Source organism: Scyliorhinus torazame, chromosome 11 (genome assembly GCF_047496885.1).
Source record: "Scyliorhinus torazame isolate Kashiwa2021f chromosome 11, sScyTor2.1, whole genome shotgun sequence".
In the NCBI taxonomy this organism is placed as follows: domain Eukaryota; kingdom Metazoa; phylum Chordata; class Chondrichthyes; order Carcharhiniformes; family Scyliorhinidae; genus Scyliorhinus; species Scyliorhinus torazame.
Genome location: NC_092717.1, coordinates 37,744,136 through 37,770,369, shown reverse-complemented (window position 1 = coordinate 37,770,369; position 26,234 = coordinate 37,744,136). Strand labels below are relative to the sequence as shown.

Genomic DNA, 26,234 nt, shown 5'->3' with positions numbered 1-26,234 from the left:
GAGGGGTTCACACATGGTGACAAATTGTAAAGGGAGAATTGGCACTGAAGGACAGACATACTAACGCACGAGATATTAACCAAGATAGTAACAGACACTATGCTTGATCCCATAGAACCCCAGAAGCTCCAGGAGAAGAGACAAAACGGAAAGGAAGAGAAGAGAAGAGAAAGAAGAAGACAACAATGAAGACGGCATACGTGTTTTTCGTCATAATGTGTACCCGATTGCACGTGATCGCGAACCCCCTGACCCCAACCCCCCCCAGCCGTTAATGATTCACTTCCCCATAGCACCCAGAGCCCAGTAACAGGCAACACCGCACCATCATGGTGTGATAAGCTCATAACGTGGTCCTACGTAGTCGAATCCCTATTAGTGTTGGCGATACTCTGCAGCATCGTGCAGACTATCCGCATGAGGAAATGGAGAAGGCGAGCCTACCGTGCTGGAACCCTGGTTTACAGAATAAGATCCCCTATGTTCAGTTATCCCCAGGACCCCGAACCCCTCGATCTATAATAAAGGACATTTGTTTGCGTTCTTCTGTAAATAAAGAAATGGAAAGATTGTACAACCCTGTGTTTGACTGCCAAGCCAGGAAAAATGTAAATGCTGCTTTCATTTTCTATTGTTTTGGAAGTTAGTATGATTGAATGTTTGAGTGAGTGTAGTTTATTAAGGACAGTTAGAGGTACTGTTTTTTAAATTTTGTAATGCATGTCCCTGTTTTGACATAGCGCCACTTAGAAATTGTTAGTTAAAATTTTTCTTGCATAGTTATGGTCAGTGTAGAGGCCATAGAAGAGTGCTTGCCGGGTCAGGGAATGAAGACAACGCAGTTATGTGACCCTTCACGCTTCGCGTTAGGATCACAAGGAGGGTGTGTAGCCACCTGAGTTGGCCACTTCCCGACTTAAAATGGAGAACCGCAAAGGCTGAAGGGAAATTCAGCCAACACAGGTAAAGACTAGCAAATACAGAAATCATGTATATTGGAACCTGTAAGAAACCAGACAGCACTAAAAACAACAGCCATCTGCATAGTAATACAGCAGCCATTTGCATAGTAATGAGCGATTCCCGGGCACAATGACAACAGTTGAGGTGAATAAAGCCAAGCCAGACTCCTCGGTGCCAGTAGGAGCCAAGACAAACGAAGGCCAACGGACACTTAGGGACCACCCAGCCATCAGGGAACATCTCCTGTATTGGAGAAATCGATCCAAATGATCGGAACGCAGTCCAATCATTTAGAACCAGGTACGGGGTCCGCCCCGAAGGGCGGGAAGCCCCTGGGGACTGTAAATTAAAGCCCCCAAGTTCAAATCGTCCTTCTTTGGCAGGGTCACTCAGCAGCTCGAACCAACCCTTGACAGTGACCTGCCTCGCTGCTGCCAACCAAGTAAGTCTCAAGTCAACGCTTGCTACGAGATAGGCGCTCCTAGCTACCAGTCCATACCAGCTTTTGAATCCTGCAGTCTCAGGACCTGAACAAAAGGCCATTTGTTCCCCTGACCTGGTGGGCCAGTCCGAAGCTAAGTATGGGGTTTTTAGTGATAGGAATAGCCTGGAAAGTAGAGTTTATGCATGAGCAGTGATTTACTGTGTATAATAAATGTGTTTTGATTTGAATCTTACTAATTGGTGTGTTGAGTTATTGATCAGTCCTTGAACTTGAACCTCGTGACGGTATCATAAAGATACCTGGCGACTCTAGAGCAAAGGTTAAACAAACAGAGAAAATTACGATTTAAGAGCCAAGCAAAAGTTAGCAACACGCCTCACATTCAGATTTGTGAATCTTCATAAAGAAATGTTTATAAACCAGTCTAAAGATTGGCTGCAATTGTATTCTTCACCACCTGGCATTGTGATGTAAAACGTCCATGACCATTTTTAGATGTCTCTATGGATGCTGGCAAGGCCACATTTACTGCCCATTCATTGTTGCCCATATAACGTGACAGTGAACCTGCAGGAATGTTGCCATTCTCGGGGCATTAATGCTGCCATTGTGGTGTTAGGTTAATCCAGTGATGTTACGGCATGAATGGAGAACTTTTATGTGTCTTGTGTTCACCATTGACGTCACTGTTTTTGTCCTTTTCTTCAACAGTTCAAGGTACAGGCCGAGACCTCGGGCACAATAGTTGCCTCACAGCGGCAGGGACCCGGGATTGATTCCCATCGCGGGTGACTGTCTATGCCGAGTTTGCACGTTCTCCCCATGTGTGCATGGGTTTCCTCCGGGTGACCCGGTTCCCTCCCACAGCCCAAAGATATGCGGCTTAGGTGGATTGGCCATGCTAAAATTGCCCTTAATGCCCAAAGATGTGCAGGTTAGGTGGGGTTGTGGGAATATGGTGGGGGAGTGGGCCCAGATAGGGGGCTGGATTCTCCATTGGTGAGATTCTCCGTTGTGCACCCATGCCCGGGGATTTCCTGATGGCATGAGGCTGTCCACAATGGGAAACCCCATTGGCCAGCCGGCAGGACGAAGAATCCCACTGCTGGCGGGGGCACGCCGCACCAGTTAGATGGAGAATCCCGCCCAGGGTGTCCTTCGAGAGGGTCATTGCTGACTCAATGGGCCAAACGGCCTCCTTCTGCAATGTAGGGATTCACTGGATTCACTCTGGAAGAAACACTTAGTAAGTGGATGCTGTGTGTCTTGCAATTATACATATTCCAGCCACATCAATGGGGTAGGGACACATCTGGTGGACCGACTGTCCTAAATGGTGTCAATGTTCTTGAGTATTGTTGCAGATTCACCAATCCAGGCAGGTGGAAGATACTCTGCGACAGTTCCGGCTTGCTGATAGAACATAAGAACATAAGAACTGGGAACAGGAGTAGGCCATCTGGCCCCTCGAGCCTGCTCCGCCATTCAATGAGATCATGGCTGATCTTTCTGGACTCAGCTCCACTCTCCGGCCCGTACACTATATCCCCGAATCCCTTTATTCTTTAGAAAGGTATCTATCTTTTCTTAAAAACGTTTAAAGAAGGAGCCTCAACTGCTTCACTGGGCAAGGAATTCCAGAGATTCACAACCCTTTGGGTGAAGATGTTCCTCCTAAACTCGGTCCTAAATCTACTTCCCCTTATTTTGAGGCTATGCCCCCTAGTTCTGCTTTCCCCGACCAGTGGAAACAACCTGCCCGCATCTATCCCATCTCTTCCCTTCATAATTTTATATGTTTCAATAAGATCCCCCCCCCGCATCCTTCTAAACTCCAATGAGTACAGTCCCAGTCTACTCAACCTCTCTTCATAATCTAATCCCCTCAACTCTGGGATCAATCTAGTGAGTCTCCTCTGCACTGCCTCCAGTGCCAATATGTCCTTTCTCAGGTAAGGAGACCAAAACTGAACACAATACTCCAGATGTGGCCTCACCAACACCTTATACAATTGCAGCATAACCTCCCTAGTCTTGCACTCCATCCCTCTAGCAATGAAAGACAAAACTCGATTAGCCTATTAATCACCTGTTGCACCTGCACACCAACTTATTGCAACTCGTGCACCAGCACACCCAGGTCCCTCTGCACAGCAGCATGTTTTAACACCTTACCGTTTAAATAATAATCCATTCTGCTGTTATTCCTCCCAAAATGGATAGCCTCACACTTGGCAACATTGAATTCCACCTGCCAGACCCTAGCCCATTCACCTAACCTATCTAAATCCTTCTGCGGACTTCCGGTATCCTCTGCACTTTTTGCTTTACCACTCATCTTAGTGTCGTCTGCAAACTTTGACACATTGCACTTGGTCCCCAACTCCAAATCATCTCTGTAAATTGTGAACAACTGCGGGCCCAACACTGATCCTTGAGGGACCCCACTAGTTACAGGTTGCCAACCAGAGAAACACCCATTTATCCTCACTCTCTGCTTTCTGTTAGCTAACCAATCCTCTACCCATGCTACCACTTTATCCTCAATGCCATGCATCTTTAGTTTATGCAGCAACCTTTTGTGCGGCACCTTGTCAAAAGCTTTCTGGAAATCCAGATATACCACACCCATTGGCTCCCCGTTATCTACTGCACTGGTAACGTCCTCAAAAATTCTACCAAATTAGTCAGACATGACCTACCCTTTCTGGACCCATGCTGCGTCTGCCCAATGGGACAATTTCCCTCCAGGTGCCCCGCTATTTCCTCCTTAATGATAGATTCCAGCATTTTCCCTCCAACCGAAGTTAAGCTTACCGGCCTATACTTACCCGCTTTCTGCCGACCTCCTTTTTTAAACAGTGGTGTCACGTTTGCTACTTTCCAATCCCCTGGGACCACCCCAGAGTCTAGTGAATTTTGATAAATTATCACTCGTGCGTTTACAATTTCCCTAGCCATCTTTTAACACTCTGGGATGCATCCCATCCGGGCCAGGAGACTTGTCTACCTTTAGCCCCATTTGCTTGCCCAATACTGCCTCCTTAGTGATTACAATCATCTCAAGGTCCTCACCTATCATATCTTTATTTCCATCAGTCACTGGCATGTTTTCCACTGGGAAGACTGACCCAAAAAACCTGTTCAGCTCCTCAGCCATTTCCCCGTCTCCTATTATTAAATCTCCCTTCTCATCTTCCAAAGGACCAATATTTACCTTAGCCACTCTTTTTTGTCTTATATATTTGTAGAAGCTTTTACTATCTGCTTTTATGTTCTGAGCAAGTTTACTTTCATAGTCTACCTTACTATTCTTTATAGCTTTTTTAGTAGCTTTCTGTTGTCCCCGAAAGACGTCCCAGTCCTCTAGTCTCCCACTAATATTTGCCACTTTGTATGTTTTTTCCTTCAATTTGATACTCTCCCTCACCTCCTTAGATATCCACGGTCGATTTTTCCCCTTTCTACCGTCTTTCTTTTTTGTCGGTATGAACCTTTTCTGAACACTGTGAAAGATCGCTCGGAAGGTTCTCCACTGTTCCTCAACTGCTTCACCATGAAGTCTTTGCTCCCAGTCTACCTTAGCTAGTTCTTCTCTCATCCCATTGTAATCGCCTTTGTTTAAGCACAAAACACTAGTGTTTGATTTTAGCTTGTCATCCTCCAACTGTATTTTAAATTCCACCATATTGTAGTTGCTTCTTCCAAGAGGATCCCGAACTATGAGATCATTAATCAATCCTGCCTCATTACACAGGACCAGATCTAGGACCGCTTGTTCCCTTGTAGGTTCCATTACATACTGTTCCAGGAAATTATCCCGGACACATTCTATAAACTCCTCCTCAAGGCTGCCTTTACCAACCTAGTTAAACCAATCGACATGCAGATTAAAATCTCCCATGATAACCGCTGTACCATTTCTACATGCATCCGTTATTTCTTTGCTTATTGCCTGCCCTACCATCCTGTTACTATTTGGTGGCCTATAGACTACTCCTATCAGTCACCTTTTCACCTGTGGAAACTGGCAATGCATTGTTCATTACCAATAGGCCCACCCCTTAGTTTATCTGCTGCGATGTCTTGTAGGAATACTGGGAGGCTGAAGTGGGATTGTGGACAGAGTAGGATTTTCAGCAGATCTGCGCTTTATTTCACAAAAATCTAGCAGCTATCATAATCATTTTTCAGTACCCTCCCAGAAATCAGGAGATTTATGTCATTATGCCTCAGGGTTACGCATGCGACTTGCTTATGATTTCACACTTTCATTCCTAATCACAGTAAGTAACATCGTTGGCCTGGATTGCTGTTCCTATTTTCCTGGTAACCCTGGGTTTGCAGGGTGGTTATAAAATATGCACAACCCGGATGTGACCTGGAATAAAAGCAAATTACTGCTGATGCTGGAATCTGAAACCAAAGCTGTCAAAGGGTCATCTGGACTGAAACGTTAAGCTCTTTTCTCTCCCTACAGATGCTGCCAGACCTGCTGAGACTTTCCAGCATTTTCTCTTTGCTTTGTGATCTGGAATAGCTGGCTATGTTTCATCCAATGTTGTGATAAAGCAGGTAGAAATTGCAACCTGGCCTGCACGGCGCTAACCTCAGGAACTCACGACGGTGCCTTGCTGATCATGAGTTAAAAGAGGGAGATAGTGATGAAAAGGATGGATTTTTGTCGATCTACTTTCAACCATATTTGTTGGACACAGGTTGTTCATGTTTTAAAAAAAATATTTTAACCGTGCATTCGTGTAACCTCTCACATCCAAATATTTACAATCTGACACTCGTTCGGAAACATGACATGGGTCTTGGAAAAATCAGTTGGTGAAGGAAGGATGGGGTGAATTAGACGGCCAGGTTCCAGTGTGACTCCTGGGACCATCTGCTCCCAGCTTTTTCCTCATTTCTGGGTTCCACTTAGCCTGAATGCGGGCCCCAGGGGAATGCGAAAATATCTGTTGAAACCAATTGCGCCCCTCTGTTGGAAGGGTTGGGGGAGGGGGGGTCACCTACGAGTCCATGTGCATTCTGCATCAAAAATGATATAGAGGGTTCGGGGCAGATGCAAGGGGGAGGTCACAGCGTCCGCTCCTCATTTAAAGCGGTGTAGGGTGAGGGCAACTGTTTAATCCGGGTTGGCGGGGTGCGCTAGAGATCCATTCGGAGATCTCTGTTCGGACGACGCGGAAGTTGTCCTGCCAAAATCAACATTGAAAACAGCGGGGGAAAAAAGAGCAGCTCCTCTGCAACTCGCTCCGTCCTTAGCCTCCGCCCCCCCACCCGCCTTCGAGAAGAATGATGGAGTTCCTTTCACTGCAGTGAGACGCTGAAGCATTCTGAGCGCCAGAGGAGGGGAAAGATGGAATTGTTCGCAGCCAGAGGCGAACGGCAGCAGTTCGAGACTCCACAGCACCGAACCGTGTCCTCGCACATCTGCACCACTCGACAACACACACACTTTATATACATTTCTATCTGTGTGTGTGTGTATTGGTCAATGTAAATAAATGTAATATACATGTGAATACTATAAATGTGTGTGTATAAAATGTATGAGGAGACAAGTTTAATCCATTTCTATTACACTGTCCAAGTGCACATTCTAATTTTCCAGGTTGAGAGATATTTAGCTGCAGACTCTTCTATTTTCTCTGCCTCCAGCCGGCTCCTTGAGTCAGAGAGAGAGAGAGAGAATATTGTCCACTGAATGGGTTCGCATATCTATCAAAGCTTCAGAAGTTTTTTTTCCCCTCTCTGATTTGGAATAGCTGCAGTCTCCTCGTCGACGAGGGAAGGAAAAGACCAGTGAGTGCGCGGCACCTTTGATGTGACTGATGTGAGGAGTGGATGGATGGCGGGCTGGGAGGAGGGAGCACACACACATCTGTGAAGATTGGAATGGGGTTGGCAGAGTGGCATTTGACAAGGGTGGCATTTGACAAGGGAGGCATTTGACAAGGGAGGCATTTGCACAAGCCGCTTGCAACTTGATGCTCGGGTTCTGACAGGACGACGGAACCCTGGGCGCCCGGGAGAGTCATTCATTGCCAACCTGCTCCTGTCTGGAGCCAGTTCGGCGTGAACTGCGCGTCTGAATCATAAATTAACAACAACAAAAAAAATCATTTGCAGTTGTTGAGATTCCCGCCATGTTCCCTGGCTGCAGATGCACAGTGATATTGACTGCAGCAACTTAACCTGTGCCTTGCCATCGCCCCACCCAGCCACCCCTGTTGTTGAAATTGTACCTTTGACCTCTGGACCTGGCTTGATGGGTCCCCCCCTCTGGACCTGGCTTGATGGGTCCACCCCCCCCCCCAACCCTCTCCCTGTGGCTCACAGCTGGCTGACCTTTTGTTTGCAGGGTCTTGGTGATGTGGCTACGTTATTTTTAACCGAATGCCCTCCCCAACACCTTTTCAAAAAAAAATATTGGATTCACTGACATGTGACCGAATTACTTTGCCTTCCAGCTCCCGGTGCCAGGAGACGGGGTGGGGGGGACTTTTAATTTCTCGCACACACCCGCGACACCGGCTGACAGAGAGAGAAGAGAGCTCTCGGTTCGGTTGGATTATTGCAGGGAGCGAGAGAGAGAGAGAAATCTAATGTAAAACACGTCCAAGGGAAAAAAGCAGAGGGGGAGGTGGGGGGGAAGAGGGGAGGCAAAGAAGAAGCTATCTGTGTACCAGTAAGAGCGATTTGCAAACGGTGGGTAGATGGGGAAGGAGGAGAAAATCAGAACAAGTTGGAGCGAAATCTTTTGACTGCCAGATAATCGGGATCTTGACCGTATTTCATTCCTTTATTTCTTTCTCACCGATTGCCGGTGTTAAATATGCTTTGAGGGAAACAAAAAGTTGGGGGGGGGGGGGGGAGCAGTTCTCCTGGTTTCTCCCAGAAGATTGCAAAGGTGGAGCGATCAGAGGAGCTGATGACGGACCTGTTAATCCCTTCAATGCATCAAAAGGAGCCAAGGATCGTGGCGACGGTGGTGCGGGAATCATGGAGATATTCTGATCAAGCCGGGGTCCTGTGCGAAACTGCTGGGGATTAGTTTTGGTTGAGTTTTTATTTGGCGGAAGAAGCACACACTCTCTCTCACACAAACACACACACATATGTCTGGACATATGTTCTGAATGGTGTGTGGAATGTGGATGGTCTTGTGTTACCAGCTTTGTTCCTGAATCCATCCATCCATCCATCTTCCGTCATCCTGTCAGGCACGCACTGCTTAAATGGAATTAGTTTGGATTGGAGCCCCGTGCATAAGAACCAGACATGGTACATGGGCAGCGGCTCAGCCTGTTTCACGGTAAGTTCTGCCTATGCGATTTCCAGTAGATGCTCTAGACAGTCGATATCTGGGTGGTTGTGACACTCTAGTCATAGAACTGTATAGAACGCGAAGGGGACCCCATAGCGGCTGGAGAAACCCGACTGGACATTCATTAGGCAATAGCGATGCAGCCAGCATTGGGAAAGAACCATGGGGTGGGGGAAAGGGGGAGTGATGAGATGGAGAGAGAGCAGATGGGTTATTTAGATAGAGCACTCTTTGATTCACCAGTGCTCACTCAGAAAACCAAACTGTCTCCCCAAAGCGCGGTTTATTTGCACCGCCAGTTTATTCCGCTTTCCCTTCCACCCCCTTTGCCAGACACCTATTTATTTACCGAATTAATACTGCACAAGCTCAATTTATTTAATTCGAAACTCTCAGCAATCGTCGAAGATTATTCTCCCCCGCCCCGCTCCCGAGCAAAGCGAACTTTTGAAATGGATTACCATTATTAACTTGTGGGTTATACTCGGCTGTCAGTAGAAAACTGATGCGGGCAGGTAAAAAAGGTTCATGTGAGACGTCTCCGAGTGAATGGAGATAAACACGTGAAATCTCCCAGGCGTGAATAATAAATATAATTACAGTATTAAAACTGCAAGGTGAGACATATTCATAAAGGCAGTCGCAAAAGTACATGAACTGCTGCCCGCAGTATTAAAGCGATTTTCTTCAACATTGCTCGCAGTTAATCGCTGTGTGTAGCTACTTACCCATATTAATGCAAACAGAACAAAAACATTCCTGTGATAAATGTGCTTTTTTTCCCTTTCTCTCCACTTGCAGTTGTATCAAATCTCATCCTGCTAGGGTTGTGTGTGTCAACAAAAAAGACATCAGGTAATAATCATCACTGTGCCCTTACTTTCATAATCACGTTTTCTTCCTGTTTTTTTAATTATCTGATTGTAATCACTGGCAGCAGATAATGTCACACTTTTTGTTCAGAGTTTGCTGCAGTGACCTATCGAGCATTGAAGTGACTCACATAGTTTGAAATGGCTACAACATTTTCGAAATGCTTTGCCCAGCACAGTTACTGCATAGAGCAGACACTGCAGTTTAATGTCTGTCAGAGTAGACCACAGAAATTATCCAGAGTGAGGAGAGGGGAAGGGGAAGCATATATTCTCTCCTTTCTCAGTAACGTTTCTGTGCCCGGACATGCCTTGGCGCCCCATTTTGAATTTCAATTTTCTGGCTACTCGTTGGTCGAACCTCCAATTGGTTATTTTCTACCCCTGATGTTACCCAACATATTATCCCAAAATGTAACTATTTCCTGATCATAATCATAGAATCCCTACTGTGCAGAAGGAGGCAATTCAGCCCATCGAGTCTGCACCAGTCCTCTGAAAGAGCACTCTGCCCAGGCCCACTCCCCCACCCTATCCCTGTAACTCCCATCTAGGGCAATTTACCATGGCCAATCCACCTAACTTGCATATCATTGGACTCAACATGTTCTGCAAGTCACATTGCAGCAAAATATGTGCCCAAACTTAATACAACAATATGTATGGCTATGAGATATTGCCACCCAAACTCTTCCAACCCACATTTAGACTGAGCAAAAGCTTTCAATGTAAGTGGTGTAGTAAATATATGGGGATATCTTTGTTCCTAAGGCTAAATCAGGTGCTAAGTCAGTGCTGTGCTAATAAAACACATTGGTTTTGAAGCCTGAATTTAACACACGGTTATGGTCCTAATTGCTTATTGCCATAATTTGGATTTCCCTGGAGATGCTAAACCAGAAACTTGCAGGTTTAACTCTCAGGTGTTGAGCAGATCCAATGGAGCAGTACATGCGAGCTCCATTTCCGCACTTCCACTGACAGTGTGGATTGTGCTGGCTCATACACTGTAGCACATCGGCTCACAGAGACCAAGGAAGTTTTCTCAGCTGTGGCATTGGAAGTCCTTCTGGAGGAAGTCCAGAGGAGAAGGGATGCCCTGCAGCTGCAGAAGGGACCATCTTGCCCTCCAGTCCTTCTCTTCTGCTGCAACTGGTGCTGCTGTGCCTTGTCCCATGTCCTCCTATCATTCTTCACTGAGACCAAATAATCTCTACAGTGCAGAAGGAGGCCATTCAGCCCATCAAGTCTACACCGATCCTCCAAAAGAACGAGCACCCTACCCAGGCTCATACCCCAGCCTCACAACCCCAATGTATCGATTCTAGCAATATTCCCATGAGCTGGCATTCCCTTTCTCCTGCTGGCTCCTTTAGAGTCTCCACTGAGGTGAGCAGCACTGCAGGTGAAGTCCGCTTGGAATTTCAGGGATAAGTGTTGCGAGAGCGTTGGCAAAATCTTGACAAGGTGCCCAAGAAAGTTTCCCATTGAGTCTCAGAGATCTACAAAGCTCCAGCAGCAAGTGAAGATAAAATAGTGAATATTCCTTTCAGTAGTGCATGGAATCCACATCAATACCATGTTTGGGAAAGGATGTCTGGATAAGTACTAGGCACCAAAGCTCCATGTATACTCTTCAATGAGGCATTTTACATGGCATTCCGGCTGTTAACAAGTCTTTGGGTGGCAATTTCTTGTGCAGGCTTCAAATCCTTCACAAAGGTGATGTCTTCTGTGAAACCTGGTCTAAACTAGCACTTCAAACCACAAGATCCCCATCTTGGCCACCTCAGTAGTTGTTTAGCACCTAAATAAGCTGCCAGAAATTGCCCCATATGAATTTTGAAGTGAGTTGCTTATCACTTATTATTAATCCTATGAATAAAATAGAATGCAGATTGCCTGCATAAATCTGTAATTTAATTTACTGTATATTGATTCAGATATAACCAGGAGCCATTACTTCATATCAGGGCCCCTACTACTCCATCAAGCATTCAAGCTGTCCACCTAATATTGCTCCCTCATTCAATGCCACAAAAACATGATTACCTGATTTGTTTAATTAAGTCAGCGGATGTGGGTGTCCCTGGCAAGGCCCAAATGTATTGCCCATCCCTAATTGCCCTTGAGAAAGTGGTGGTGAGCTACCTTCTCGAACACAACTGAATGGACCTTTTAGAGGGCAGTTAAGGTGGCACACATAGACCAGATAAGAGTAAGGATTGCAGATTTCCCTCCCTCTAGGATACTAGTGAACCAAATTGATGTTCATGACATTCCAGTTGTTTCATGGTCAGCATTAATGATTCTAACTTTTTAATTCCAGATTTGTTTTAGTTCATTTAAATTCCACAGCTGCTGTGGTGGGATTTAAAGCCTCATGTCTCCAGACCATGAATCGAGGTCTTTGAATTCCTAGTCTAGTAATATAACCACTGTGTTGTAGCGCCTCAACTAAACTTCGATTCATTTCATGTTTATTAGATATGGTGTGATGAAAAATTATTGTTCCATTTGTTGACATAGCAATTGATTGCACTTCAAAAAGTAATTAATTGCACTTTGGAGTATTCTTAGGGCACGGTAAGATGCCACATAAGTTTTTTCTTCATCCCTCCTATTTTGCCTAAGCCCTACCTCACTTTGGGTCAGTCTGTGTGCTCCCCCACCCTAGACCCATCTGTGCACCCTAACCCTTCACCCTACCCCTGGCTCTCATAGGTTTATGACTCAATGTTCTACCACTGATCAAAGTAGGGGAGATACATTAGTGTTTTAGATAAATAAGTTTCACTGAATACTCGTTTGATACTGACTCTGATCTGTTTACAGACAAATCAACCTCTTCAAAGTCAGTGCAATGTGGCTCTTGGATCAAGAATCCAAATGGTGGCTTCTTCACATCTCCCAATTATCCAAACAAGTACCCTCCTGACAGAGAGTGCATATACATCATTGAAGGTATGAACAAAGGGCACCTCACATAATACATACTGCAGAAAATGTAAAATGAGAGTGTATGGATTGTCACCGATAAAATTCTCATAAGAACTTTAACCAAAACCAGCAAAGGAAAAACAACTTTAGTTTTGTCTTGAATAAATCTAGTTATTTCTACAGTGGGAGCAACTTTAAAAGTTATATTAAAACCAATCTGATTTTCTGCCGTATGGTCAACAGACATTTTCACAATATTTACCAAGTATTTAAGACAAAGCAAATAATATGCAATGCGTTTTTAAGCCACAAAAGCATCATTGAAATAAATTCTTCGATCTCTAAAAATGCTTCTTTTTGTATTTCCCAATGTCGTCACTGAGATTTTCAGAAGTTGAGTGCCAAGCAGCTCTCTTTTGCAAGATTATTTTGCAACTGAAAGGAATTTAACAGATGTTGCTTTTATTTAATCAGATCGTATTCTCAATACAGCCTAATTAATGTAAGAATATCTCCCATACTTCAACCATGCCATGGATTAATTATTGGCAATCATTTGTTAGTATGGTGCAACATGAAATAAACACACAAATTATTTCAACATGTAAAAGCAACAAATAGTGATATCGTATTTTATTTTGGGCTTCCCAAACCTGGGGTCGCTATCCCACTGGGTTCGCAAGATGGGACTTTGGGGTCATGAGCTCTGAGGCAGCGTTGATTGCAGTAGAGCTTGGACTGAGTGCTAACAGGTGTGAGGCGCTCGCGTTTCTTGCCCAGTGGTGGATTTGGCATAATCGACTGGCTGATACGTGCTCAAAAAAATGAGTGAAAAAGTAGGGGATTCTGCTAAAATGAACCCAGTAATTTAAACATCCCCCAGTCTCACTTCTCTCTCCTCTCCCTCTACTCCCACAGCCCTTCCCATTTCCCACCCTAAACACTCCGTCACACCTCTACCCCCCTCCACTTCCACAGTTCCAACCCCCACCTGCCTCACATTCAGAGGTCGCAACAATTTTGAAGCATCAAAATCGGGTCAAAGTGAGGACATGTTGGGGAGCACTAATTTATAATGTATTAATATTGGTGTTGTTTAAAATATTTACATTATATGTTATAAGATTGCAGTACACATAAGGTACAGATGACATTACATGCTCTGAGTTAGGCTGGATGGTATGTCTTGCATCCTCCAAAACCACCATCCTCCTTTAGTACACTACACACATGCAACATAATGTGTCAACTCTGAATATTTCTTTTTTATCTTTGAACTAATTGTGTGATATCACCATTTAGCTGCCCCAAGACAAAGCATTGAACTTTACTTTGATGAAAAGTACTCCATTGAACCTTCTTGGGAATGTAAATTTGACCATATCGAGGTGCGGGATGGACCTTTTGGGTTTTCTACTGAGATTGGACGTTATTGTGGTCAAAATATTCCACCTTTTATAACATCATCGGGCAGATATTTATGGATTAAATTTGTTGCTGATGGTGAGCTCGAATCTGTTGGATTTCTGGCAAGATACAACTTTATACCAGGTAATTAGCAATTTATTTTCTCATTGGAATAATAGTAACTGGAGTCAAGTAGGTATTGCTGTCTTCTGCTTTTTTCATTAATGGTATGCATGCAAAAATGTTTGGCGCATCAATTACCATTTTAATCTTGGTACGAAGTCTTACAACACCAGGTTAAAGTCCAACAGGTTTGTTTCAATGTCACTAGCTTTCGGAGCGCTGCTCCTTCCTCAGGTGAATGCAGAGGTCTGTTCCAGAAACACATATATAGACAAATTCAAAGATGCCAAACAATGCTAGGAATGCGAGCATTAGCAGGTGATTAAATCTTTACAGATCCAGAGATGGGGTAACCCCGGGTTAAAGAGGTGTAAATTGTATCAAGCCAGGACAGTTGGTAGGATTTTGCAGGCCAGATGGTGGGGGATGAATGTAATGCGACATGAATCCCAGGTCCCGGTTGAGGCCGTACTCATGTGTGCGGAACTTGGCTATAAGTTTCTGCTCGGCGATTCTGCGTTGTCGCGGGTCCTGAAGGCCGCCTTGGAGAACGCTTACCCGGAGATCAGAGGCTGAATGCCCTTGACTGCTGAAGTGTTCCCCGACTGGAAGGGAACATTCCTGCCTGGTGATTGTTGCGCGATGTCCGTTCATTCGCGCAACAATCGCACAACAATCACCAGGCAGGAATGTTCCCTTCCAGTCGGGGAACACTTCAGCAGTCAAGGGCATTCAGCCTCTGATCTCCGGGTAAGCGTTCTCCAAGGCGGCCTTCAGGACCCGCGACAACGCAGAATCGCCGAGCAGAAACTTATAGCCAAGTTCCGCACACATGAGTACGGCCTCAACCGGGACCTGGGATTCATGTCGCATTACATTCATCCCCCACCACCTGGCCTGCAAAATCCTACCAACTGTCCTGGCTTGATACAATTTACACCTCTTTAACCTGGGGTTACCCCATCTCTGGATCTGTAAAGATTTAATCACCTGCTAATGGTCACATTCAAAGCACTGTTTGGCATCTTTGAATTTGTCTATATATGTGTTTCTGGAACAGACCTCTGCATTCACCTGAGGAAGGAGCAGCGCTCCGAAAGCTAGTGACATCGAAACAAACCTGTTGGACTTTAACCTGGCGTTGTAAGACTTCGTACTGTGCTCACCCCAGTCCAACGCCGGCATTTCCACATCATGGCTACCTTTTAATCTTGTGATGGGAAATTGACCCTATGCACTGCTAATGAATAAATGTTAGTTACAAAACAAAGTTCACATTCTTTTTCATAATTGAAAGATCTATTTTATTCCTTGCTGATATAGAATAGACATACTGAATGTAATGTTGTCTCATAATGTAGTGGATAGGGGATTTTGCTGTTGGTATAAAAGAGTTGTATCAGTACCTGTTCAAAATGAAATTAAAATTGGATATGATTACATGCAGAATTTAACTGGAAGAAAATGTGGGGAGATTAATAATCTGACAGGCCATTTCTTATTCTTTCTTTATTCGTGTTTTTAATGAAATCAACAGTGTACATCTGAAATTTCAAATTTTTTCTACTATTTTCAATTGAACTCTGAGCTTTATGAGAAATAATATATAGGAGGAGATCTTCTGGCAGTTCTCACCAACAGGATCTTATGGTCCCACCAATGGTGCACGCCCATCATGGGTTTCGTGGCCATCAGGTGGATTCAATAGGAAATTCCATTGACAGCCTGCCACTGGCCAACAGCGGGCAACCTCCCGCCATCGAGAAATGTGCCGTGGGAGGGCCAGAGAATATCGCCCATAGTCTGGCATTAAACATATTATTCAGCAGAAATTCTCTTATTGCTGGTGTGGGTTCGCATCAGCAGTTTCCACTGCCTTCTCGTGTACCAGATAGTGGATCATAGTTTCATAAAAGTAAACAAGAAGTTTCACTTTGTTACTTCAAGAGTAACTGAGAAGAGATTGCAATAGCAGCAGGTATCTGGGAACCCCACCACCTGGAGGTTCCCCTCCAAGTCACTCACCACCCTGAGTTTGAAATATATCGCCGTTCCTTCACTGTCGCTGGGGCAAAATCCTGGAACTCCCTCCCTAACAGCACAGTGGGTGTAACTACACCTCAAGGACTGCAGCGGTTCAAGAAGGCAACTCACCACCACCTTCGGAAGGACAACTTAAGGTGGGCAGACAAAATCAGTGCCAGTTTCATTGCAATACAATGTCCAGTTGACATAACTATTGATGTGCTTTGACCATTTAAATAATTACATCAGATACTTGCAAATTCACGCATTTCGAACCAATACCTTTCCAAGTAGACTAGTAAATCACCTGTGGCACTTCTCACAGTCAGTTATTACATTTTTAGAAATATATATATATGAAGTGGCAACAAATTTGGAAGAGAGATTTCAGAAAGTAATTCCCCAAAGCCACCTAGTGGCCAACACAAGAAACTATGGTGTGACAGTTGACATAGGAAAATTGCATTGGATGTGTTCCAATTTACAATGGTAAATATTGACACAAAACATGATCTAAATTCATGGCACAGGAAGTGGAGCACGTGAACAGGAAGTGTGTACTCTAAGCAAGATTTGAATATCATGGCATTTTAGTTCACAGAAGATTTGTGACAACATCTGGCACGTAAAACAAAAGAAAATATTGATTGGCACGTTGGCTGCACATATTCATCATTGAATTCATTTACTGTTACACTATAGCTTAGAAAATATATTGATAATACTAACATGTAAACGTTCATATTTTCACATGGGAATGTTCTGTCATTTATTTCAATAAACCTTCTTATTTTAATCGCCTTGAGGTAGATTTCGGCTCTGTGCATGAATGTAAAAGTGGTTGAAGAAAATTTGCAGCCCATTTTACAACATCTGATTTGTATTTTAGTTTTATAGTGAAAGTTAATTTAGCATTAATATACTAAATTAAAGCACTTAGACCTTAATTGTGGCCAATGCTATCCTTTCATGGTTTATTTGATCAAAACGAAAGTCAAAAGCGGTACAGTTTACTCTCATGTGCACTATCTCTATTAGGAAAGAGCTTTGCTTAATTTTTATAATTCCCCCCCTGATGTTTTTAATTATGCATTCTTCAAATTTTTAATGCTTCGTCCCCTCAAATGCACCATTCCTCAATTCACCAGACCTGCAGATTTTCTGTTCTCCGGCGTCGACCAGTGTTATTTCATAGAAAGCTGTTCAGAGGGCACAAGAGCATTTCATGTTGACCAGGTCTTTATTTTATGATCCCTCATTTCTGTTTGGAACATTGCTAGTTGACCTGAATAACATAAGTACCTCACTGTGTGAAAAATCCAAAAGGAATTCATGGCTCTTACCTTTGCACAGCACAGAACACGCAAGCATTATGTATTGTATCAGTGGGATTATGATGTAAATTGACTTCAGAAAGGCCAAAAATTACTATTTTTGGGGGTAAGGTGCTTCTAATATTTCACTGAATTATAATCATGAAAATGAACTATTTATGCACGTTATCAGATTTTCTTTGGCGACACCATGACTCACAGTCAGATATGTTTGGAATTTGCAGTTCAAAATCTATATTATTATTCAGACACATCAATTTGTTTCTGTGAGGTACAGCAGTCAATTCATATCGTTTCCCACTATCTTCCTTCTTTCATGTTATTAAAAAATGCTTTGTACATTGAAATGATTGTACGTTAACTGGATAGTTGTTTGGAAACCTCTTAACTTTTGATGTTTCAAACATATGCTTTGACATTCATCACGGTCATTTGCTAAGAGTTTAGTTAAATTTGTTGCCAATCGGCACGGGAGACGCAAATAATGTTGCTCTTTTTAATGAGTGGAATACTATCCCACCAGCGTCACTAATAATGTTGCCAAGATTGGGGTATCTACTTTATTCAGATATTAATCTGACAGTTATTAATGAGGACAGATGATACTACCACAAGGTTTAACCGGATATCGATCAAAGACCCAACAACCAGTTCGTTAGTTCAAGTTCAATGATAGTTTATTTACACACAAGAATTACTTCGACGTGCAACATAAAACACTACAAGCTAAAATACACCTAACACTACAACAACCTGTACTTAACTTCAGGCACCCGGCTTTATGCAGAGGAACAAGGCCTTTGTTCGGATCTGGCATGGCTGGGTCTGAAGAAGTGACTTTGTTTCTGCTGGGCTCATCCGTCCGGTAGCGGTCATTGATCTTGAACTTGCTTCTGGTCATGAAGCTGCAATAGGTATCAGGCGTAGGCCGGGCCAAGAGAGTGCCGGTGCGCCGGGACCAAAAGAGACTGAACACGAGGCAGTGTCTCTTTTTATCCTTCGGGGTTTCGCGCTCTTTTGGGCGGTCCTTAGCTTTGGACCCAATAATTCGGCAGGCTTCAATTACTGCCTTCAATTTTAGCCAATAAAGGGGCGGGTGGCTTGATGGTTGGGCGTGTCCTGAGCGGTCATTGATCTTGGCTGTTTGGGCTTCCTGGGTGAAGGGAGTGGCGCCGATGAGTCTGTATCTGTATCTGATACCAGAGTACAAGTTTTTTGTTCTGGGGAAATGGGCCATTAGAATGCAAATCGGCTGGGGGTTTCGATTGTGTCTGGTTATCTAGTGGCCAATATACACTTAAACTCTGAGTTCGGCTGGACCCTGCATTGGCCATATTTCCTGTGACTCTTTGCAAGTGGCCATATTTCCCTTTGTAAGTGGCCATCCCAGATGGCTACATCCCTAACGCGAAGCGTGGTGGATCACATTATTGGTCCTTCATCCATCTTTGTTGTGCTGGTTACCCTTGGTCAAGGACAGGTTCTACACGACTCGGTCCTATGTTTTTGGAGCATTAACCTAAGTTTTTAATACATCACACATTCATAAATTCTAAGGGGCCACTATAAACATTTAATCATGCATTTAACTTATTTACACAAGGGACCTCTAACTGTCATTACCTAAGCTACACTAATGTTGCTGTCAAATATCAAACGGAACTTATATACAATACAAAATTTTAAACAAATACAGCAGCATCACATCTCTACTTAATTCATTACAATCATAGAAAAATACAATCTTTATTTTGTCAGAAAAAAGGTTTAAAAGGTTTGTGAGGTTTGGTGGATTCCATGGAAAGGGGCTTGGAATGTATATATCGGGGAGCGAGAGGCTCTCCTTCGCCATTTGTGGAGTCTAAATGTCTGAACGACACTGCAGAGTATTGCTAGTACCAAGAGGGCTTCTCCTGTATTGGAGAGGGAATACCATTTTACAATGTTTTCGCACCATGTGGGGGTATCAGTGTGTATCTCTGTGTGGTGTGGTGTCCGGGCTCGGGGTATCATGTTGTGTGGTCATGTTCGGGACTGGCGTGGTGTAGGGTACAAAAGCTTGTCACGCGCAGAGTTGTAGGGATCCAACGATGATCAAAATGGAGGTAATCAGTTCTGTCTTCATCTTCGTGTCTTTTTGTTCTTCGTTCTTCGTATATTCCTGGGGCTGCAGCATAATATCTGTTATTACCCTTGGTTAATATCTCATTTAGTTTGTCTTTCTCTTCTGAACTTCAATTACCCATTAGAATCATCACCATGTGTGACTCCCTCATTTAAAAAAAAAACATTTTGGAGATAAGACATCCCCCCAAAAAAATCCTGTTAAAGTGCAAGGAATCTCGCAGCTTATGGTTGATGCGTATAAGCAGCAAATTTTGTTACAACCAAGTGTGTTGAACATGTAAATAGCAGCCGGGGTAACGACCAAAGAGTCGCTGAAAGTAGAGAGTTGAATGCAGAGACTGTGGCAAAGAGCATTCTTTAAACCACACGCAAAAAGAACAGATACGGGGAAACAAAAACCTGCCAAGGACAGTAAGGAGTGTTAAGAAATTTCCCAAATTACTCGCAATGATGGGAACATGGGGTGCGTGTCCGCGGCAGGGCAAGAATGGGTGGATTTCCTCGGGTAGGGCGGTGATCAGTGCCATTGCTCCACTACCCGAGCTTGGCTGACCGAATACATAGGGGGTCCTCAGGCAGTGCGGGGATAAGTGCCGTTACTCCACTGCCTGGATGACCTTACACGAGCGGAAAGAATTTTTAACATATGGACTCCGACATTGTGCAGAAGAGTAATCATGACTACATCAACAAATTTAGTAAATGGGCGACATTAATTCAAACATGTGAGACCAGAAGAATAAACTGTATCAAGAAATTTCATGTTGAAGTGCATGGGCAGCACGATAGCATTGTGGATAGCACAATTGCGTCACAGCTCCAAGGTCCCAGGTTTGATTCCAGCTTGGGTCACTGTCTGTGCGGAGTCTGCACATCCTCCCCGTGTGTGCGTGGGTTTCCTCCGGGTGCTCCGGTTTCCTCCCACAGTCCAAAGATGTGCAGGTTAGGTGGATTGGCTATTCTAAATTGCCCTTAGTGTCCAAAATTGCCCTTAGTGTTGGGTGGGGTTACTGGGTTATGGGGATAGGGTGGAGGTGTGGGTCTTGGGTAGGATGCTCTTTCCAAGAGCCGGTGCAGACTCGATGGGCTGAATGGCCTCCTTCTGTAAATTCAATGAAATCTATGAAGTGATATTAAGAAAGAAAGAAAGAAAGCGGACAGGCTCCATCAGAAAATAAGACACCGTAAATCTCAGTCGGTTCCTTTTTCTCATCATCTGGACACCTCGGGGTTCAGTATGAAAAAGCGTCGCGAAAGGGTTACCATAACGGGAGTCAGTCTCGGAGTCATCACCATCTCCCGGTTGCCAAACACGTGTCTGGCGTTTTCGTGCTGTGGCCGCATGGGCCGTCGTGGGATCCAAATCATTGTTCCTTATCAATCGATATGAGTTATCGCGGTGCCAATGGGGAATTCTTTGGTCATGAGGGGCGGTAGCTGCAAAAGGCAAATTTCTCTCGTTGGGCGGTGGCTCTGGCTGTGGCAGTGAAAGGGGGTACAGGGGGCCAAACATGTTGTGGTTCCAGGGGCTGTCGTCCGAATCAAGCTCAAGGTGGAAAGGCGTACCTGTGGGTGGTGACAAGGTTGGGTCTGTGGGCGTGGATGTGCTGTCCTGGCTGGGGGGCGGGTCTAAGTTGTCGATGGGCGGGGTGGAATCGTCTGCCATTGCCAGGGAGATGTGGTGGGAATGGCTACGTTGGGTTCCATAAACTTTAAGCTGGTTGATATGGAACCAACCTGTTTTTCCATTGGGGTACGTTATTTTGTCCACCAGAGGGGCTCACTTTATCTGAAACGGAGTAGGATCCTGCAAATATAGGGGTGAGGAATGAACTGGGATTATACAGGGAAACCATCACTTGCTGACCGACTGTCTACTCTACTGGGTGGACTGTTTTATCAAAGCAGGCCTTACTCTGCTTTTTCCTAGCGTCTAGTCGGACAGCTGCAGCAAGCTGGGCTGCTTTAATATTTTCCATGACCCGTTGGACTGCTTTTTCGTGGGTGAGGGCGGTGACTGAGGGATGGCCAAATCAAGTCCTAAGAAATATTCAGTTCCTTTCATGGGTCGTCCGGTCATGAGGGTGTGGGGGGGGGGGGTGAATCCTGTGGAACTTGATACTGTGTTCCTAATAAACATAAGAGTGAATGGGAGAACCGTGTCCCACGTGGTGTTGTGCTGTTGCACCATTTTCCTAATAGTAGCTTTCAGGGTCCGATTCATACTTTCCACAATGCTGCTGGATTGTGGATGATAAGCAATATGAAATTCTGTTTTATGCCGAAAATTGTCAGGACATTCTGCATAACTCTGCCTGTAAAATGAAAACCTTGGTCCGATTCAATATTGCGGGGGTGTCCCCATCGTGTAAATATCTGCTGCGTTAAAATCTTGGCTGTTGCCTTAGCCGTGTTTGTCCTGGAGGGAAATGCTTCCACCCATTATATGAAGGTGTTGATCACTACCAACACATATTTAAAACCATTTCTGCAGGGGGGAGGGGACCAATGTAATCAAGCTGTAAATTTGTCCATGGGCCATTAACAGGTCGGGTGTGTCTTAATTGTCCTTTCCTGGAGTCTCTTTCTGGATTATTTTGTGCGCAACTTAAACAATTTTCAATATAATGCGGGACATCTGCTTTTAAATCGGGCCACCGGCACAAAGATCTTAAGTGGGCAATGGTGGTTTCTATCCCCTGATGTCCGTGTCCATCGTGAAATTGGCAAATTATCTGGTTCCTGTCCTGGGTGTGGACCACATAAATCCCATTCTTTAAAATTATTCCGTCCTGTTCCGTCAGTGTGTCCTTGAATTTGTCGTAGGGGGCTGGGAAGATACCGTCTAAAATTTGTCCAAGAGTGTCGTCTGCCTTTTAGGCCTGGGCTCAATCTTCGATATTTGTCTGTAAGACCTGGACTGCATGTATCGGCTCACTCTTGGAGGGTTGCCAAAAGTGACTGTGTTGTGATCCTGCCTTTGCTAGGACGTCTGCCTTTACGTTACCAGGTGGGGACGTACGATGATGGTTTCTGACTTTTATTATGCCATATGTGTGGTCTTTAGCTGTTTCATGAATGTGCTTCAATAATGGGGCTGAGGGTAGGGGTTTACCGTCAGCGGATATAAATCCTCTAGATTCCCACAGGGGCACGAATTCCGTCAAACTTTTACAGACATATAAACTGTCCGAATAGATATCTGCGGGGGTCGGGAAAGAATCTGGGTGCTGCACTATATATGCAATTGCGGCTAATTCGGCTGCCTGCGATCCTAAGTGACCTGGCAATTTTAGTGGTATCTCCTCGAATGCGCGTCCCTGCGCGCCTTCCACATAAATACCGCATCCTGTTATTCTTTTTCCATTGTCAATGGTGGAGGAACCATCTACATAAATTTTTAAAGAGTTATCCGTGGTTGGGGGATTCTGTGCTTTGCTACCTACACATGTGTGCAGCGATTCTTGAAGGGTCCTGTGTGGTGTTTGGCTGCAATGATCTGGCACTCATGTGGGGTTCGTTCATACTGTAAATTATCCGCAAAAAATGTGTGGATCTTTGTCCTTTTAACTGTGATGTCCCTTCCTTGTAGGAGCAGGGTCCAGCGAGTTGCTCTGATCTGGCTAACTGAACCGTCCTTTAACCTACCATCTAACAGTAGCTGCAATGGGGTGTGCTCGGTTAAAATCGTTACAGGGTTGAGGCCTGTGATATATGCAAAATATTGAACTGCCCAAAAGACAGCGAGCAAGTGCCATTCGCAGGCTGAAAATCCTTGCTCCACTGGATCCAAAACTCGTGAGGCATAGGCTACGGGTCCTAAACGATCATGTCTTTCTTGGAGTAGTACGGCCGATGGGGTTCGGTCGGTGGTTGCCACTTCTATGGCGTATGGAGAGTGTGGGTCTGGTACCTGCAAAGCAGGGCTGTGCCTAGGGCGCGTTTTAATTCATCAATGGCATCCGTGTGCTGAGGAAGCCATTCACATGGGGCATTCTTTTTAAGGAGCTCGGAAAGTGGGGCTGCCTTTGAGGCAAAACCATCTAAATGGTTCCTACAGTAATCAACTACTCCTAGAAATGACCGGAGTGCAGTGACATTGTGGGGCAAGGGCAATTTAACTAACGAATCAATCCGTTTCTGTTCTATCTCTCTTTTTCTGTGTGTGATAATGGTGATGATAATTTTGATAAAGGAAATTTTCTTTTAGGATCTGGGCATTTTGGGGGTTAACTTTACATCCAATTGAGTGTAGGAGACCCAGTAATTCAGAAAGGAGCTTAACGTGCTCTTCCTTTGTGTCAGTTTGTAGGAGTAAGTCGTCCACGTACTGAATGAGGCATTTGGGTCGGAAGAATTTGGATAGTCCGTTGACCAATTGTCGGTGAAAAATGGAGGGGGAGGCATGTCCATGTATACTGCTGTCCTTGGAACGTGAACACAAACTTGTATTGTCAAGCCTTATCTAAAGGAATGGACCAAAAGACATTGCTAATGTCCAGTATCGTAAAATACTTTGACTGTAGTCCCTGCTTTAGCATTGTTTCGGGACTCGTGGCAATGCTAATGGAGTTACTTTATTGAAATCTCTGTAATCTATGGTAATCTCCATGAACCGTCTGGTTTCTTTACGGGCCAAATTGGGGCATTGTTTGTTGAGGCTACTGGCCGAATTACACCTTGGTCTAGCAAACTTTGAATTACTTTTGCAATTTCTTCTTGGCTTGCTGTGGGAAACCGTATTGCTTCTGGGGCTTGGGATTGGGACCTGTAATGGTGACTGTTCCTGGAATTTTTCCACAGTTGTGCTTTTGCTGGGCGAAGGTTGCTTTGTGTTTTCTTAGGACCTCTCTAATCGTCTTATCTGTGCTTATCGCTTGTGGGTCAAACCAATAATCTCCCACTGAGCATATTCTGTGTTTGTAGTCTCCTACTGTGAGCGTGGCGGGGGCTCTTGCTGTTCTGGCCATTTTCCAAACTCACTTATTCACGGGGTCAAAGGAAAGGTTGTGTGAGCTCATGAAGTCGATTCCTAACAGCTCTGCTGTTTGGGGCAAATCCACCAAAACAACGGGGTGCTTGGTATTCATGTTTCCGAGTTGAATATCTACGGGGGGCCGTAATGTATCCCTGCTGTACATGTCCTGTAAATCCACTAAGAGCGATAGTGTCTGTGATGGGCCATTTGTCACGCTGAAACATTGTGGAGGAGTTTAAAGTGGTGTGGGACCCTCCTGTGTCCCAAAGGAACTCTACTGGATGTCCCCGAACTGTGGCTGTGACTACTGGTCTGCCTGATTTGCCCCAGAGTGTGTCGCCGGCCCAAGTTGGGGAGTCCGAACACCGTCAATCTGTGCTATTGGTCGAATTATTTGGATGGGCGCTAACACTGTGTATGGGGCGAACATTGTTCCTAGGTGGGGTGTTCAATTGCTGGTTCCGTTGCTGGTTCGGGGGGGCATTGCATTCGCGGGCGTAATTTCCCTGCTGTCCACAATTATAGCATCCTCATGGTGCCTGTGCTCTGGGGTGCTGTCTTTCATTTCTACCCTCATTTACCCATGCGGGGTGCTAATGTGTCCTTACTGGGTTCATATTCGCTTCTGCCTTCTCATGATCTGCCTTTCTATGTAGGGATTGTTCCCAAGCTCTGGAGAGTCTCTTTAAAACCCACACTTCATTATGTGTGGCGTCTCCGGGGTCATAATTCACACAGGCTTTTTGACCTGCTTCTGTGGCATGGGAGACTAAAGTACGGGCCCTTTTGGTTGTGTTGTCGACATTTAAGTGTGCGTGGACTAAATCCCCAAAGACCGCTTTAAAGTGTATCCAAAGGTGTCCTGCGTATGCAATCGGATGCTCTCCCTTACTTTGTCTACAACGGTTTAGACCTTCTACGGGGTCTCCTTTGTTGTAATCAATCGCATCTAAAATCTTCATCGTCTGGAGGCTTCCTCCTCCTACATTCTGTGGGTCTGGTAATGCTGAGCTATCGGATGGGTCAAGGCTCATTACTATAAGCTTCACTTCCTCCGGTTCGTCCAGACTGTACATAACTGTCTGTTGTCTTACTCGCTCAAAGAAATGATGCGAGTCTGCTGTGGGTTGGAATGGTTCTATTTTGTTGTATGCGTCTCTCAATTGTGTGATGGTTAGTGGGGTGGTGTACACAAAATCGGGTTCGTCGTCAATCGGCGACTTGCGCTGCGTGGTGACTGGATTCATGGGGTTGTGTGCTGCCTATGCAGTCGGTGGTGCGGGTGCTTTCCTTTTCGGGGCCTGGGTGGCTCGATTCTGATTCTCAGTGTCTTTTACATATCTATGGGCAGTTTCATTGAATTCCTGCCAATCAGGGCCATTTTCCTGATCTAAATTTGGTCCAAAGGTGTCTCTGAATCCGTTGTGTACTGAGAGCAGTCACTGTAACCTGGCTATTTGTTGCCTACATTTGGTGTGATCTACTGAACTCTGCCTTTGTTCCGTTGTGGAACTATGGAGTGCTCATAAAGCTGCCTTCAAATCTGCGCATTGTTTTGTTAACTGTTCTGCCTGTTGTTCTGTCACTTCTCTTGCCAAAACTGCGCGTTGTGTATCTTGGTAGGCCTTATCGTATTGTGTCTGAAAGCTGCTAAGGTGAACTAAACAGGATTGGTGTG

The 26,234-nt window shown here is 44.7% G+C and overlaps 1 protein-coding gene across 10 annotated transcripts in view; it reads left to right on the top strand.

Moving 5' to 3' along the window:
- The first annotated feature begins 7,968 nt into the window (after positions 1-7,968).
- Positions 7,969-26,234, top strand: part of neto1l (neuropilin (NRP) and tolloid (TLL)-like 1, like) — a 414,770-nt gene continuing 396,504 nt past the window's right edge. For all 10 annotated transcript variants that reach the window (XM_072467143.1, XM_072467140.1, XM_072467142.1 and 7 more), the window contains exons 1-4: positions 7,969-8,738; positions 9,552-9,605; positions 12,458-12,586; positions 13,865-14,113. In XM_072467143.1, coding sequence (XP_072323244.1) covers positions 8,705-8,738; positions 9,552-9,605; positions 12,458-12,586; positions 13,865-14,113 — 466 coding nt within the window. In that variant the 5' untranslated portion in view covers positions 7,969-8,704. The remainder of the gene's footprint in view (positions 8,739-9,551; positions 9,606-12,457; positions 12,587-13,864; positions 14,114-26,234) is intronic.